We start from the raw sequence: 16,937 nt of genomic DNA, 5'->3' as shown, positions 1-16,937 counted from the left end.
AATAATAATAATAATAATAATAATAATAATAATAATAATAATAATAATAATATGGTTCAGGACCAGATTATTTGAAATACTGCATTTTCCCTTATAAATCACCCTGGGTTTTGAGATCTGCTGGGGTTCTCTCTGTCCTAGAACTCTCACAGGTACATCTGGGTGAGACATTGGAAGAGAGCCTTCTCAGTTACTGTTCCCAGGTTCTGGAACTCATGTCCCAGAGATGTTAAACTAGCACCCCCACCCCCACTTTTTTTTGTAAACAAGTAAAGATTTTTTTTTGTTTTGTTTAGACTGGTAATTGATTGTATAAGGTCCGTCCCACCAGAATAATGTGCTGGATCTTGCTCATTGTTGTGGTGGTGTCTGTGTGCATTTTAATGATACATGTTTTAATATGTTTAAATTTTTTATTGTTTAATCACATTTTAACTTTTATGTTTCTGGATTTTTAACAATAAGTTTTTTTAAGTGTTGTAAGCCAATAATAATAATAATATAGTTTATTTATACCTCCTGCCTCTCCCACGGATCGAGGTGGGATTACAACCTTAAAAGACACTTAGTACAATTTACAATCAATACAACAATAAAATACTAACACTGAATTTACCAAGAATTCCTATTAGTTCTCTAAAAATTACAATTTGTCCATTAGCCAACAATCAGAGTCAAGGAAGAGCAGTCGTCATAACCTTTTTATATGGAATTCAGTGGATAAGCCCACCGGAAGAGATCCATTTTGAGTGCCTTCTTAAAGTCCTCTAGGGTAGTAATGAGACGGATCTCTTCCAGTAGGTCATTCCATAATGACCGTGGCAGTGAATGCCTTATGTGAAGTTGTCATTAGCCTGGTATTATAATATTCTAGCAAGAACTTCCCAGATGTTCTAAGAGTGCGGGGTGGATTATGTAGGGAGACGCTCTTTGAGTTCCAAACAAGGAAAAAATCAGAATAGAAATAAATATAATCATAATTGGCATTACTTTAAAATTTCTTTATTCTTATAGAGAGGCAGTAAAAGAAACGAGGAGATCCTTCTCGTCTGCTTGCATTGCATCTGCAAAGTCTCATCCGGCAGAACTGTTTAGGGTGGTGAGAGAAATGACAGTGATGCCATCTACCCAGAACCCTCTACTTAACCCGACAACAGTCTGCTGTGATGCATTTAACAACTACTTTGCAGGTAAAATCTCTCAGATAAGAGCCCACCTGGACGCCAATGTTGGGGCAAAATCAACTGATGAGGTGTCTAGTCAATCCGTTTATGAGATTAGACTGGATCAATTTGAGCTTGTGAGTACTGATGATGTGGACAAGATCCTTGGAAAGGTGAAGAAGACGACATGCCCTCTTGACCCCTGCCCATCATGGCTGGCCATCTAGGGGGGTGATGCCTTGATGGCATTTCTTAGACGTGTCATCAATGCATCCCTTAGGGAAGGTTGTGTACCATCTGCCTTAAAGGAAGCGGTTTTTAGACACCCAAATATACTTCTCCATGTCTTGGTCATCAGCAATGATAACAGATGACATTTCTCCCCTCAATCAATGTCTTGTGGCAATAATGGACTGGATGAGGGAAAACAAGCTCAAGCTGAACCCAGACAAAATGGAAGTACTTATGGTAGGGGTCCCCAAACCAGGTATGGGGCCGCAACCTCCAGTCCTAGAGGGGTTCATGCTCCCCTCAAAGGACTGTGTTCGCAGCTTAGGGATGCTTCTTGACTTGGCGCATCAGATGAGAAATCAGGTGAATGCAATGGTCAAGAGTGCCTGTTATCAGCTCCGGCTGATCTGTCAGCTGCGCCCTTTCCTGGAATGGGGTGACCTTGAAACTGTAGTACATGCACTGGTAACCTCAAGACTTGATTTTTGCAATGCGCTCTACATGGGGCTACTCTTGTGTCTAGTCCGGAAACTTCAACTGGTGCAGAATATGGCAGCCAGAATGATTACAGGAACAACTAGGAGTGACCATATTACACCTATATTGAAATCACTCCACTGGCTGCCTATTTGTTTCTGGGCACAGTACAAGGTGTTGGTTATTACCTTTAAAGCCCTCCGTGGCTTGGGCCCAACCTACTTAAGGGATTGCCTCCTTCCGTACAATCCGCCCCGTACCCGCAGATCCTCTGGGAGGAATTTGTCGCAGTCCACAAAGACCAGATTGACGACGACCTCCCAGAGGACTTTTTCCGCGATCACTGCCACTTTATGGAATGGCCTGCCAGATGAGATCCGTCAAATTGCCAACCTAGAGAGCTTCAAGAAAGCTGTCAAGATGGATCTCTTCCGGCAGGCCTTCCCGGAATAGATCCCGACCATGTAACGCTCACCCCACAGACATATACAAATTAAGACTCTGCCCACCGTTATTTTATTATTGTAGTATTGTTTTTAGATTTTTATCATCTGTAATTTTAATGGATGGAATTGTTTAATCCTTTTTAGGGGGGGAGAATTGTATATATTGTATTTTTTAAAGGTTGTACGCCGCTTTGATTATGGAAACAAAAAGTGGGATATAAATTAAAGTTTTATTTATTTATTTTATTATTAAAATGCATTTAGTGGTACAATCTTTGGGGGTATAGGGAAATGCTTTATGGTTATCTATTTGTTGATGTTCTTATTCTGTTAAGACTATTTGTGATTTTAGAATTATTAATATATAAATATTAATTATATTGGCTTGCTCTTTAGTGTTTTAGTGATATTGTTAGCTACTCTGGGCTTGTGATGAAGTGCAGGATATAAATAAAAAATAAATATGACACAAATTGTCAGCACCATCAGTTCTGAAAGAGTTATTAGTTGTATGCCTTTATTTCTACTAACTGATTAATTTTCCACTTAGGCCCTGTCTGCATGGGTCAGATAAAATGTCATTGTCTTGGTGGAGAGTCCATATGACCTAAAGCCCAATCCCCAGTTCTGATGCAACTCTGGACAACATCATATCCCCCCCCCCCACCTTAAAATGCCTTTTTAAAACTGACATTTTGCTCTGGATCATTTAGGAAGATCCCCATTGCAATGCTGGGCAGCTGTTTACCATGTGCCCCACTGTGCCACTTGGCACAGCTGATGTTGTGGTGAGTCACTCACTCTGAGGTCAGAACGAAGTAGCTAGCCATGTGATTGAGACTGGGTGCTTCCTTCTCTCTGAGTGAGCAACTTGCCATGGACATGGCCATGCCAGGCGGCACAGCGGGAAGCATGTGTGAACAGTCACCCAGTGTCACTATGGAGGGTGACAGATAATAGGGGAACATCAGGTCAGCTCTAGGGCTAGAATATTTTGAGCTGCTCCTGCTTATTCTGGCCCATGTTAACCCACCTTTAGTTGCTTTGGAAATGTACCCAAATGGACCTTTGAAACATATTTTTAATAGAGTATACAGGGTTTTTTTTAGTACTTGATCTCATCACCATCAGACATTACAGAATTATATCTTCTTTTCTCTATATATTTTCAGTCAACCTATGAGTTCCTACCTTAAACTCATTAAGTATGTAGAGAAATTAATGAGTCTAATATTGGTGTACTAAAGTTGTAATACTTAGTGTGTTTAATTCAAAGATATAGCTGTGTTAGTCTGTAGAATCCATATGTAGAGAGATCTTGCAGCACCTTTGAGACTAACTGAAAGAAAGAAATTGGCAGCATGAGGCAGCATTAGAGGAAGTAATGCATCTGAGGAAGTAGACTGAAGTCTACGAAAGTTCATGCTGCCCATTTCTTTCTATCAGTTAGACTTTCAGACTTTTCAGTCAGAAAAGTAGCTTGTCAAAGCTCTGAGAAGTGTCACGAGCAGGCCCACAATATCCTAAGCAAGCTAAACGTTATTTAGGAAAGGGATGACTAGGAAACAAACATCCTGTAACTTTAAAGAGAAAAGATTAAAAATACTGGACAGGGGAAGAAAAATGTAGTAGCAACTTTGATTTATTTTAGGTTGAGCTTTCATGTATATCAACACATTTTTTCAGGTGCACTGACAGAGTGATATTGAAGCCACAGGTGATATTAAATTCCAAAACATCCTTTTTTATATTATTTATTTTATGGTTATTTGTGGAGGGGGGGCAGTAATTAGAGCAGGGATGGGCAATTGCTCCAAGTCCAGGGGCTTACCCTCTGCCAGATTTGGGTGGGCTATACCTTCCCACCATGTCATCTGTATATCTATTTCCTCTTCTTCTTTTTAGGATACTGAAAATGTTCACCAGCATGCTCTTGGTGCATGGTTTAGGAGTTCTCCCTAGCTTGTTTTATACTTATTTCCCAATAAGCAAATGACATTTCTGATGTTGGAAAAAGGCACCTTCTAGCATAGAGTAGCTCAGATGTATGGATTAAATCTGGTGAAATGCCCCCCTTGATTTCCAGAGAACCGTTTTTCCAGTTAAAAAAATTGAGAGTCAGGGATGGACCATACCTGGGCATCTGTTTAGCTCCAGGCTATACTTTCTCCATTCTTGAGTTAGAGTGTTGGACTATGAAAAGTCCAGGTTACAATGCCCCGTTCACATGGCATAATTATAGTACTATGATTTCACTTTAACTGTCAGGATTCAACCTATGGAATTCTGGGATTTGCAGTTTAGGAATGGGTATTTAGAATTTTCAGCCAGAGAGCTTTCATGTCTCACCGAACTACAAACCCCAGGATTTCATAGGACGCAGCCATGGAAACTGAAGTGCAATGATAGTGTTACAATTATGTAATGTAACAGGGTTCTTTGTGTGAGCCTCCAGCTTTCAGACAAACTACTTCAAAGGCACTTTATGCCCAGACTGGCTGACCCAGTCTGCAGTGTCTCACGTGTTCCTTGATTTGTGTTTTAACACAGAGTTTGGTGGTCCCTATGTAGACTTGTCCGCAGCTGCACAGTATGCAATAAACTCCTGCAGGCTGTCCTCCTGTCCTTTGCTGAGCACAGCATTTGCTGGATTTTTTTGGTTTGTAGATCATTTGGAGGTTGTGTTTCCTCACCAGTTTCCCTATTCTGTCTGTCACAACCGCCAAAAGATCTACAAACCATGTAGATGTAGACTAGTCTACATAGGGACCACCAAACTCAGTGTTCAGACACAAATCAAGGAACGCAAGAGACACAGCAGGCTGGGTCAGCCAGAAAAATCAGCGGTAGCAGAATATGTTATAAACTATCCTGGGCATAAAATGCTGTTTGAAAACACTGAAATTCTGGACCGTGCCAACAACTATCAGGTCAGAATGCACAGTGAAGCCATTGAAATCCAAAAACACCTAGACAGTTTCAATAGGAAAGAAGAAATCCTTAAAGTAAACAAAGTTTGGCTACCGGTCCTGAAAAACACAAATATCAAGACCCAGTGAGGGCAAATGAAAGTCACCTAGGGTCAGGGAGGTTTCTCAGCAAACAATGGATCACTAATTAAATAAATACTCTGAGACCTTGCCACTCAACAACAGACCAATACACTGATTAACATGTAAATCACTTTCTCTCAACCAAGAGTCACACAGTATATACTGTATACTCCACTCTCTTTCATGCCAGCATTCTCTGAAGATGCCAGCCCAGATGCTGGCAAAACATCAGGAATAAACTCTTCCAGAACACAACCACATAGCCCAAAAAACCCACAAAACACTACAGATGCCGGGTGTGAAAGCCTTCAGCTTCACAAACCATAATTTGCTTAACATAAAACATGCTCTAAACCTGAGACTGCCCACAAACTTTGGTGCATTTTGTGGCCAACCAAGCAATATAAGGATGGTTTGCAAACCACAGTTTGTGCTAATTGTGCTGTTGTATCTGAATCTCCAGGCTATTGGCAAACCACAGTTAATGGCATTACTGCAGTTGAAGAAGATCCTGTAATATGGAGACTAGAAGGAATTTATTAATTTTTAAGCTTAGTCAGGAGTGGAAACAAAAGCATTCTGGAAGCTCATCATTTCCAGGGTATTAGGTCAGTGTTGTAACAGACAGTTGGCATACAAAGGTTCCCATGCAGAATCTCCAGCATGTACATCAGGAATAAAGTGTGGTCATGAGCCCCAATTTTATGGCTCCTGAAGCTTGCCTTGTGACCCAAAGCCCCCCCCCCCCACCCCTTGATATTCTTTTTTTAAATCATCTCAATTTTGGGGCAGTTTTTCACTGCAAAAACAGCCAAATCAACTAAAAACTGTCTGCAAATGCAACATTTTAGTACCCTCACCACCCTGGATTCCCCTGACTCACCAAGCCCTTCCCCAAACAAACAAACAAACATTAGCCAAAATGGCATCCAGAAGTGATGCAATGTTACCTCTAGCATACCAAAATGTAATGTGCAGCCTGCCAGAAGGGTGCAAGGATGAAAACTGCCGCCTGATACCTATGCAGTTGCCCATCCCAATGTACATGCAAGACCAGTACCACACTGTAGAAATAAAGCAGTTTGACACCTATTTAACTGTCCTGACACTATCCTATAGAATTCTATGATTCTATCATTCTATAGTTTAGTGAAGCAACAGAGTACTGTGACAGACCATGCAGAATACCTCACCAAACTACAAATCCCAGGATTCCACAGGGTGGGGCCATGACAGTTGAAGTGGTGTCAAACTGCTTTATTTCTGCAGTATGGATACTTCCCAGGAAAGATCCCTCTTTGGCATCCACGAGATCAATGTTAGTCTTTATTGGCTAGTTCTGAGCTAGATGGAGTCAGCTTTCCTTGTTCTAACTAGGGTGTGGGTTCTTAACAGTGGTTAATACAAACTTGAGTTTAGCTGACATGAGCAAATGTAATTAAATATGCTTGGAGAATGAAGATTAAAGCATGGTTCAAAAAAGGGAAAATAAGTTTAAAGCAAAAAAGAAAAAGAAGAAAAGATTTGAACTATACTTCCAAATCCAAGAAAATTCAGACTACAGGTCAAGCCCCTTGATGGACTCTTCTTATAATTTAACTTCCATCCCAATAATTATTCTGTTATTGCATATTCTCACTGCCCACCTAATTTCCTACATAGCTCATTACTAGTGACAATGTGTTTGACAGTGTCAGGATATGCAAACAGCAGATTTGAGGCATAATCCTATGCATAGGTGCACTATCTTTACTGCACTGACTAGTACAGTCAATCTGTATTTGATGGAAGGTGATGTCATAATGTTTAATCAGCTTTATCCCAAGTGATCTAGATAAATAAGATTCCACTTGTATACATACTTGTATAACTGACAGATAGGATTGCACCTGTAAATAAAAAGGTTCTTTCCTACAGTTTCTTCTAAATGGCTACCCTTCTCAACCAAGCCTGCTTTCAAAAAAGCAATTCCATTATCTGTTCAACAAGGCAAATGAAATCTGAGCTATACAGTGTGCTGTCCCACTCTGCAAAGGAAATAATCATGCATTCCAGTTCTTAAACAAATAGGAATTGTAAAGGAATACAATATCAGAGACTGGGGTATGCCTTTTCTCTTTACCCAGGACTGGAGTTCAGGCAGAGCTGGGGATTGTGAATATGTGCACATTCAGGATTTGCAGCAAAGAGTGAGTGGTATGTCATCCAGATTTCCTTGTTTTAGTATAATTACACAACCTAGCTTTAGAGTAGAATTTTAATCTCTTTGGGGGAATCAAAGACTGGAGCACATCTCTTGATTTTATTTGGGAAGGAGGTTAAAGTACAAGAGGAGCAAATATACGTGTCCACGTTTTGAGTCCAACGGTAGAGGGTTGATCTACAGTCCAAATATCCTTGCTTTGGGGTGTAACACTCCAATAATATTTTTTTTCTTTAAGCAGGAGGCTGTGTGTGAGGGAGTGTATGTGTTGTGTCTATCAAGAATTTCCCTCTCTTTTGAAACATAAAAAGTCAAAGGAAAAACTGCAACAATATGATGACTAGATTCATAACAATAAATGCAGCAAAATTGGGAAATTCTGCAATAATATAGTAGCTTAGACTCACTTTATAATGAAAACCAACTTCTCCCAATCAGTTCTAACCAAATCTGCAAGGAAACAGTGCCATTAAGAAAGAAAAGGGAGTTGCAATTGCCATATAAGATCATCTCTTTAAAAAACAGGTCCTTGATTATTATCTGATGCTACTTGTAAATGAGCCCTTCATAAAATGTTAGAATCATAGAATCATAGAGTTGGAAGAGACCGCAAGGGCCATCCAGTCCAACCCCCTGCCATGCAGGAAATCCAGATCAAAGCATCGTCGACAGATGGCCATCCAGCCTCTGTTTGAAGACCTCCAAGGAGGGAGACTCCACTACACTCTGAGGGAGTGTGTTCCACTGTGGAACAGCCCTTACTGTCAGGAAATTCCTCCTAATGTTGAGGTGGAATCTCTTTTCCTGTAGCTTGCATCCATTGCTCCGGGTCCTAGTCTCTGGAGCAACAGAAAACAAGTTTGCTCCCTCCTCAATATGACATCCCTTCAAGTATTTAAATAGGGCTATCATATCACCTCTTAACCTTCTCTTCTCCAGGCTAAACATCCCCAGCTCCCTGAGTCGTTCCTCATAGGGCAAGGTTTCCAGACCTTTCACCATTTTAGTCTGCTGCTCACAGTTTACCTTGGAAAATACATTATGCGATTAGAAGTGTTACACTGAAGTTAGTCCAGGGGGGTGCGGTATTCATGAATCACAATTTTCACTCCATAACTGCCATTTTAAATTGTCCATTTGGGTAAAGGGCACAAGGACAAACTTAAAGCTTTCAGAAGGTGACAGGATTAAAAGCATTTATGAATCATAACAGTAAATAAAAGTGACCAGAAAGAAGAGCCACAGCATCCACCATTATTTCTGTGGGGAAGATAATCGTGAGGCATAATTGTATGGTCGCCGTAGTCACCATATTAATGGGAAATGGGGATTTTGTGGTGATTGGGGGCACCATCTCTGCTATCTAGTTTTAGAAGGTATGCCATCACTTATTTTTGGATGAATGAATAGCCTCTTTTCTAGTTTGCCCCTAAAGGGAACATAATAGGAAATAAGAGAATAAAGATAGGGTGGTCAAAGCTGTGGAGAACCATGAATATAGCCAAGAAGGTAAAGCTGTGGAGAGACATGAATATAACAAATATTGAATATAACCCCAGATGAAGATGGAAGGCCAGTGTGGAGATTTAGGGCATGTCTACACAAGCCAATTAAACTGGTATTCTCCTGCCTTCAACAAAACCTGCCTATATGATGCAGGGCCGAATCCCAAATTCAAACGTGGACTGTCCTCCCCTATCCCTGTGCAAATCAGTTTTAAAAACACACCTTTGGTTCTGGATTTTTCAGGAAAATCTGAAGCACTCCACAGTGGTGCCAAACAGCTTTGTACACATGGGTCTCACTGTCTTGCCCGGTGGCATCACTGTTCATGTGAGTTGCTCTCTCTGAGGCCACAATGAGGCACCCAGCCTTATGCTCTATGCTGAGCCTCTAATTTCTGACCTCAAAGGGAGCAACCCATGCCATTGTCTACAGCATTGTACAGCACAGTGGGACGCATGTGTAGATAGCTGCTCCACATTGCTACAGAGTGCGGAGGTAATGGGGGGCAATCGGGACCAGTTCTGGAACCAGAATACTCTGGGAGCAGCCTAGAGCATTCTGGCTAGTGTTGACCACCCCTTGAGGTCAAGGAACACCACAAGCCCGGTCCCTAGACATTATCTGCCAAAAAATAAAATGCTATTTTTGGTATCAGGTACTTACGCTATTGATCGATGTTTTGAAACTGGAAATGTGGAATCAGAATAATTTCTGCACTTTTTTCCTTTGCAGATCACTCAGGGTGAACCTCAGAAAACATGCTCCAAGCCTGCAGCAAAAGTTACAGACAGTTGTCAACAGATCTGTCAATGTAGACCACCTCCATTACCACCCCCACCACCTCCTCCACCGCCGCCAAGGTTACTTGGAGTCTCATGTAAGTAAAGATTGCTAGAAAAATCCTCTGTATAAAATGAGTGGGTGGGAGCTGAATTCACTTAACCTGCATTTCTATAAAGGATAATGGGGAAATATTCTAACCAAAGATGAGATATGTTTGGCTCACTGAACAGGGATTGCTTCAGAAGAGTTGGACAAATTCCTTCTGTTCTAAACCATATGGTTCTTTTCTCAAATCAGCTCATTAACACTGAAACCCTAAAGTGGTTTCTTTCCTAATGTTGTTTTATGATTTGCATTAGCATGAATGAAATATCTGATGACTCAGACTAGCATTTAGATGGATTAGTGTTTTTCTCTAGATGCATTCTAACAAACTCACCTCCATGTAGTGTATATATTCTATGTGATTGTGTTTTGGATTTCTGTCAAAGTAAAAAGGGCAATATTAGAATGAAGTTTGCTTCTATCATTTTAACTTTACCTTTGTATAAATAATGTAAGTAGTTAACATCTGCAGGTGTGGAGTGCACAACTTCAGAACCTTGTTCGTGGCTGCTCTGCCACAAGATATAGTAGATGACCATAATGTTACATGGTTGTGGTATCCTTCTACAGTCGTGGTGACAAGTTTTGGTGATAGCTGGCACCCCCTTCAGTGGTAGGCACCTGTGGCCCTCCAAATATTTCTGGGTAGCAACTCACACATCCCAACAAGGCCCCAGAGTGCAGTTATTCATTTTAATGCTATTTTGGGATCCCCTCCACACAGACACTTTGGAATCTAAAATGACACTTCTATCCAAATTCCAAGGTGAACTTCATTCATTTCTGGCTTGAATAAAAGGAGTCCATTCTACAGAGATCTAGGTATGGGAGAGAGGGCAAAGGTAGTCTCTGGACCCTCACTATTACTCCTCCCATTATAAAAGGACACAAAAGGCATTGTTACCTAAGCCCCTTCCTTTCAATACCAATAGCTCCAGATGAACTTTCCTTAGAAGATAATTCCAAACCTAGAGTGCCAATACAGAAAGACTCTGGCAGCCACTTGTCTGGTTTCTTGATAGTGTGGAATTTTGGAGAAAGGAATCAGTCATAACCAAGTTGGATTTTATAAGAGAAGACAGCCCTTTACTGTAAATTAGGAGTAAAGCTTTTCTTTCTTTTTTTATTGCTTATGTCTTTATGCCTTCCATTATGCAGGGTATAGTCAGCTATCCTATTTTTATTAGAATTCTCCTAAAAAGCCAACAGCATAATGCACAGAATCTTGAAGGTATTTCCTTCAGGGCTAGAAATTCTGAATGCTTACATTATATGCCAGAAGAAAAAGAGGAAGAAGAAAAAAGAAACACTCATTGTCTGAAGACTTTAAAAACATGAACTTTTCTTGACCGGAACACACTTCATTAGTCTCTGCATAAAATAATAAATTGCCATGAATCTGATATGTGCAATGACGATCTTGAAAACCAAGGAGACAATATTTCATCCTCCCAGAACACTCAGATGCTCACCCTACAGTCCCCACACTTGAAGAAACAGTTTTCTAAGGGGGAGTCCTGTGTGAAACTGCTAAACTAGAATATATTACTAAATTCAGTTGTGTTGAATTCAGTATTACATGAGCATGAGATGGGAGTCATCTTTCCCACTACAGAAAATATTTTGTTCCTCTTTATGTGTCAGATTAGCATAAGAAAGACAGCATTGTTATCAGTGACAATTGTTTTGAATAGGCCACTGTGCTCTTATCTCTGTACATTTTGCTCTGAATGCAAATATTGCTATGCTTTGCATTTTGGGCACCACTGTTTACAAAACTTAAGAGAGAGAGAGAGAGAGAGAGTGTGTGTGTGTGTGTGTGTGTGTGAGAGAGAGAGAGAGAGAGAGAGCAATTTGACTAGACTTAAATGGATTTGGAGGCCACTCTCTGGCCCCAAAGTCTTTGTTTGGCCTTCCTAGGCTTTGCTGGGCCCAGTCCCAATCTTTCCTCTCTAGGAGAGATACGGCATCTCAGGAGTATCAGCAGCTCTGTCAGTCTTTGAGCTATGGATGCATGTGGAGGCCAGGCCAGTATTCTGTTGCGCATGCTCACAGCCCAGCTGTACCTGTGGGTATGTTTCCCCTGCACTTGCATGGATGCCACCATTTCTGGACTCCATCACTGATGTATACAAAAAGACCCCCCTTTTTTGAACTGTCCCAGTGCTACAACCACCTTGATCCCATTGTGTATGTGTGCATGCCTCTAGTTTTCCTGTTGACTTATGATGACTCCATGGATTTCATAGGGTTTGTTAGGCAAGAAATACTCAAGAGGTGGTTTTGCCAGTCCCTTCCTCTGAAATATAGCCTACAGCACCTGGTATTCATTGGTGGTTTTGTTAGGGCGTGGAAAGACATGCTGTGTCCACCACGACCACCTACAGAGTTGAACCACGTCGACAGGACCCCAGGGAGAAGGAATCTGAAGAGATGTCTGCAAAGGTATTCAGGCCAAGAAGGAAAATATTCCTTCACCACTGCAAACGGCCTTAAGCTCCTGACTTGAGAAATAACGACAAGAGCACTTCAAGCCTTCACTCTATTTATTTATTTATTTATTTAGACTCTACACAAGGGCTTTAATAAAATAAGTTACTTTACCAACCAAACAACCATAACAACAAAACAGAGATGCAGTTACTCTAACACCAACTGTCATAACTGACACTCTCTCTCAGAAGGACTGACAGCATCAACATTCCATAATTCAAGTATCAACTGTCAACTGCCACTGGAACTGTAATAGGTTCCGCTACAGCTCTATCTTGTGGTCACATACATGTCATTTCCTAACAGGTCTCCCATCCAAGTACTAACCAGACAAGATCTGATGCCTTTAGACTATTTATGCCTAATCCTATTTTATACTGAAGATAAAATGTCATGCACTTAGAGACTTGGATTCCCTTTCTTTAAAGCTGACAGATTTAATTGGTTAGTTACAACACTCATTATTGTTTTGGGTTGTTGTTATTGTTTTTGCTAAGGCTCAGATGGCATGGATTTCTACCTTGCAATATCAATACACTCAGTGAGGCTATGAAGTGGTGGTAATGGTAGGGTTTATGTTGCTTATTTTCAGCAGGACAAGAAGCAATTGAGGTTAGTGGTTAGTTCGTGGCAAAGGACTTTGGAGGGTCTCATGGTCTGCCCCATCTTTCCCTGGAGCACTAGAGTAAAAGGTAGAAATATTGCTCTCTTTCAGTTCTTGGCTTTTGGTGATGCTTCAATAATAGTGCTATCAGCAAGTCAGTCAAAGTCAGGTCACTGCTACATTGTAGCCCCATTGTTTGAGGTGGGGAGGAATGGTGGCTCTTTACTGCTCAGACTCCTCTGAGCGTGTCCAAAGGAGGGCGACAAATGGTGAAAGGTCTGGAACCCATGCCCTATGAGGAACGACTTAGGGAGCTGGGGATGTTTAGCCTGGAGAAGAGAAGGTTAAGAGGTGATATGATAGCCCTGTTTAAATCTTTGAAGGGGTGTCATATTGATGAGGGAGCAAGCTTGTTTTCTGCTGCTCCAGAGACTAGGACCCGGATCAATGGATGCAAGCTCCAGGAAAAGAGATTCCACCTCAACATTAGGAGGAACTTCCTGACAGTAAGGGCTGTTCGACAGTGGAACAAACTCCCTCGGAGTGTAGTGGAGTCTCCTTCCTTAGAGGTCTTTAAACAGAGGCTAGATGGCCATCTGTTGGGGATGCTTTGATTTAGATTTCCTGCATGGCAGGGGGTTGGACTGGATGGCCCTTGCAGTCTCTTCCAACTCTACGATTGTATGATTCTATGAGTACCATCCATGCTAGAGTTTGGGGGGAAATTATTTTCCTGGACTACAGATCCCATAATCAACCCAAATTATATATTCCAAGATCTGAGTTCCTTACTCCCTCCCTGACTGTCAAACATTTCACCATGAAGAAAGGTTAGCAGGGAGGAGAAGGAAATGGCTTAATCCCAACTGCTGATTGCACAATGTTCTCCAAATGAATTTCATCCAAAGAAGTTCTGGTAGCCATAGATTTGCCAGCTACTGCCATTCCACAATAAGAAGCATACACTGTCCAGTGCAGATGGAAGTACATGTGCTATTCCTGACTGTATGGAAGCATTTATAGGTATTGATATATAGCTGTACATAGCTATATATTTACACAGATCTATATATTTATATTCAAGCACTATTTGTCTAATGTTCCTAGAATTTCTGAGACTCACATGGAATGCCACAACTCTTATTTTCCATATCCATTGTATAATTAATGCTATGTACGTATTGTAAATGAGGAAACATGTGTTCTGCAGGAACAGCTTGTATACACTGTACTCATAGTAGCTGTCACCAGTAAGAATTACTAGACTCTTTGATCTTAATTCACTCTGTCATCATCGAGGTCTGTGGCATATCTTCTCATTGTACACCGAGAGAGGGACCTATTAGGTCAGATGTGCTGTCTAATAATGGAAGACCTTCATGGGAAAACATTTTGCTATTACAGAAAATTGCTAAGTTGCTAACACCTCTACAGTTCAGTCACTTGAACAGAAAGTTTGTGCCATTTATTTCTGGCCATGGTGGCACAGTGGTTAAATGCCTGTACTACAGCCAGTCACTCACAAACCATAAGGTGGTGAGTTCAGTACCAGCCAGGGCTCAGGCTCGATTCAGGCTTGCATCCTTCCGAGGCCACTAAAATGAGTACCCAGATTGTTGGGGGCAATTAGCTTACAGTTGTAAACCTGTAAACTTGAGTATGCATTCTCTGAAGATGCCAGCCACAGATTCTGGCGAAACGTTAGGAAGAACCTCTTCTAAAACATGGCCACATAGCCTGAAAAACCCACAAAAAACTATGGATGCCAGCTATGAAAGTCTTCGACTTCACATTTGTAAACCGCTTAGAGACAGCTTAGGTGATATGAAGCAGTATACAAATGAAGCTGCTATCGCTATTGCCTTTTTGATACATTGTTCTGGGAATGTAATACTTACAGATATAAACTGTGCCTGCTTATGCTGAAGCTGTGCAACAATTAAATTTATGGTGTGTATACCCACGGTGCGCACACACCGCACACCACCACAAACACATGCCCCATTATTTTCAATGAGACATGAGCATACGTGGAATTCCCCTCACGCAGGGAGATCCAGAACGGATCCCCCACATAAGGGAAAGGCCCACTGTATTAAAAACATGCATTTTATGACATTTGCCCATTTTTTAACTCCAGTTTTCTCCCAAAATGGTGAGCCTATTGTTCTTACATACTATAAAAAGAAAGTCCACTCCTAACATTTAAATTACTGCAATGTGCTCTAAATGGGATTGCTGTTGAAAAGTATTTGCAAATGGCAGCTAGTATAAAAAGTGGTATTCAATTTTTTTTTTCCAGGCATAGCCTGACTTATTTCTGCATTCACTGAATTGGCTGCTAGTTTGATTCTTGTCAAGTATTCTAGTTCTTAGCTTGTTGTCTGCCTGCAAGTTGCCCCTGTCAGTAGGCTCAGGGAAAAGCAAATTGCTGCAGCCCCTCCTACCTTGTGTATGTTCCTGTTCATTAATAATTTTTGCCATTATGACCACATTCTGATGTTGCTTCGTGACACATGTCCGAGCTTTCATCTGCAAAATGTTGGACAGTATGCATCTGTCCTTTTTTGGCTTGATCTTTTGGTTTTTCCTCCTTTTCTCTGAATTTTCGTGTGTGTGTGTGTGTGTGTGTGTGTGAAGGAATACTTGCAAAAATCTGCATCACACCACAGGGTGTAAAACCAGAAACAAAATTACAGCATTTGGCAAAGAGACTGTATATCTATACAGTGGGCCCTCGCCTTACGCGGGGATCTGTTCTGGATCCCGCCGCGTAAGGCAAATTCCGCCTATGCTCAAGCCCCATTGTAAACAATGGGGCTCGTGCATGGCGGCGCGCAGGGCGCAATGGGCGCGTGCGCCCATTCGATTGAATGGGACGCTCCGCCCCGCGGCTTGAGCGGGCACGCTGTATTTTTAAAAAACAGAAGTCAGTCAATTTACTTTCAGAAAGAAACCTTCCAATGCCCTCCCCACAATGCTCCTGCTATTTATTTATTTAATCTTATTTTATTTTTTATTTTGAGGTCTGTTTCAGTTTGACAGCACTGTTCCCAGAGAGCAGAAGATGCATCTACCCTTTTTCAGGTCGTATACACAACAGCAATTTGTATATGGACATTTCTCTGACAAGTAGTGGTTTGAGTACTGGGCTATGACTCTGGAGACCAGGTTTGATTCCTGCTCGGCCATGAAATCCACTGGGTGACATTGGGCAAGTCACATGCTCTCAGCCTCAAGGGAAGGCAATGGCCAACCTCCTCTAAACAAATCTTGTCCAAAAAAAACCCATGATAGGTCCACCTTAGAGTCGCCCTAAATTGGAAATAACTTGTGTGCCTTCACACACACACAGGATGGCGCTTGCTCATGCTGAGCATTGTGTGTGCTTTGCAGTTGTCACCCAATAAAAGTAATTATTGTTGATTAGTCTGTGAATTGATACATTCGTTCATTTATTTTTTCATTTATTAAAACATTTGATTGATTGATTGATTGATTGATTGATGGTCTGCCTTTCTCCCAAAATGGGATTCAATGTGGATTCAAAGTATATACATGAGTATATACTTTGTATATTCTTTGTATGTACATTTTTAGCTTTCCATAGGCCTGTTAAATCAGCAAAAGTGATCTTGCACTCTCAGTTAATACAATAAAACAATTCCTTTCCAAAGGGGGTTACATCATCCGTTAGGTTTCCTCATCTACAAGCTGTAACTCTGCTGTCTTGTTCTCCCCACAAGAAGGAAATTGTTTTTATCTCTGGAACTCAAGGTCCTTGAGTCTCAGCCACAATAATGAACACAATTTTTTACTCTATCCACTGCACAAATGCCAACTTTAAAAAAATCAGTAAAGCAGGAGTAACAG

At 41.1% G+C, this 16,937-nt stretch overlaps 1 protein-coding gene across 4 annotated transcripts in view; it reads left to right on the top strand.

Annotated features, from left to right (window-relative positions):
- PRIMA1 (proline rich membrane anchor 1) overlaps nt 1-16,937 on the top strand; it is an 81,668-nt gene that overhangs the window by 25,951 nt on the left and 38,780 nt on the right. For all 4 annotated transcript variants that reach the window (XR_006101621.1, XM_042447196.1, XM_042447195.1 and 1 more), the window contains exon 3: nt 9,812-9,956. Coding sequence is in view for 3 of the 4 variants with exons in the window: in XM_042447196.1 (XP_042303130.1) it covers nt 9,812-9,956 (145 nt within the window). In the remaining variant the exon portion in view is untranslated. The remainder of the gene's footprint in view (nt 1-9,811; nt 9,957-16,937) is intronic.

Source organism: Sceloporus undulatus, chromosome 1 (assembly GCF_019175285.1).
Source record: "Sceloporus undulatus isolate JIND9_A2432 ecotype Alabama chromosome 1, SceUnd_v1.1, whole genome shotgun sequence".
Taxonomy (NCBI): Eukaryota; Metazoa; Chordata; class Lepidosauria; order Squamata; family Phrynosomatidae; genus Sceloporus; species Sceloporus undulatus.
This window is presented reverse-complemented; position numbering and strand designations above follow the sequence as displayed.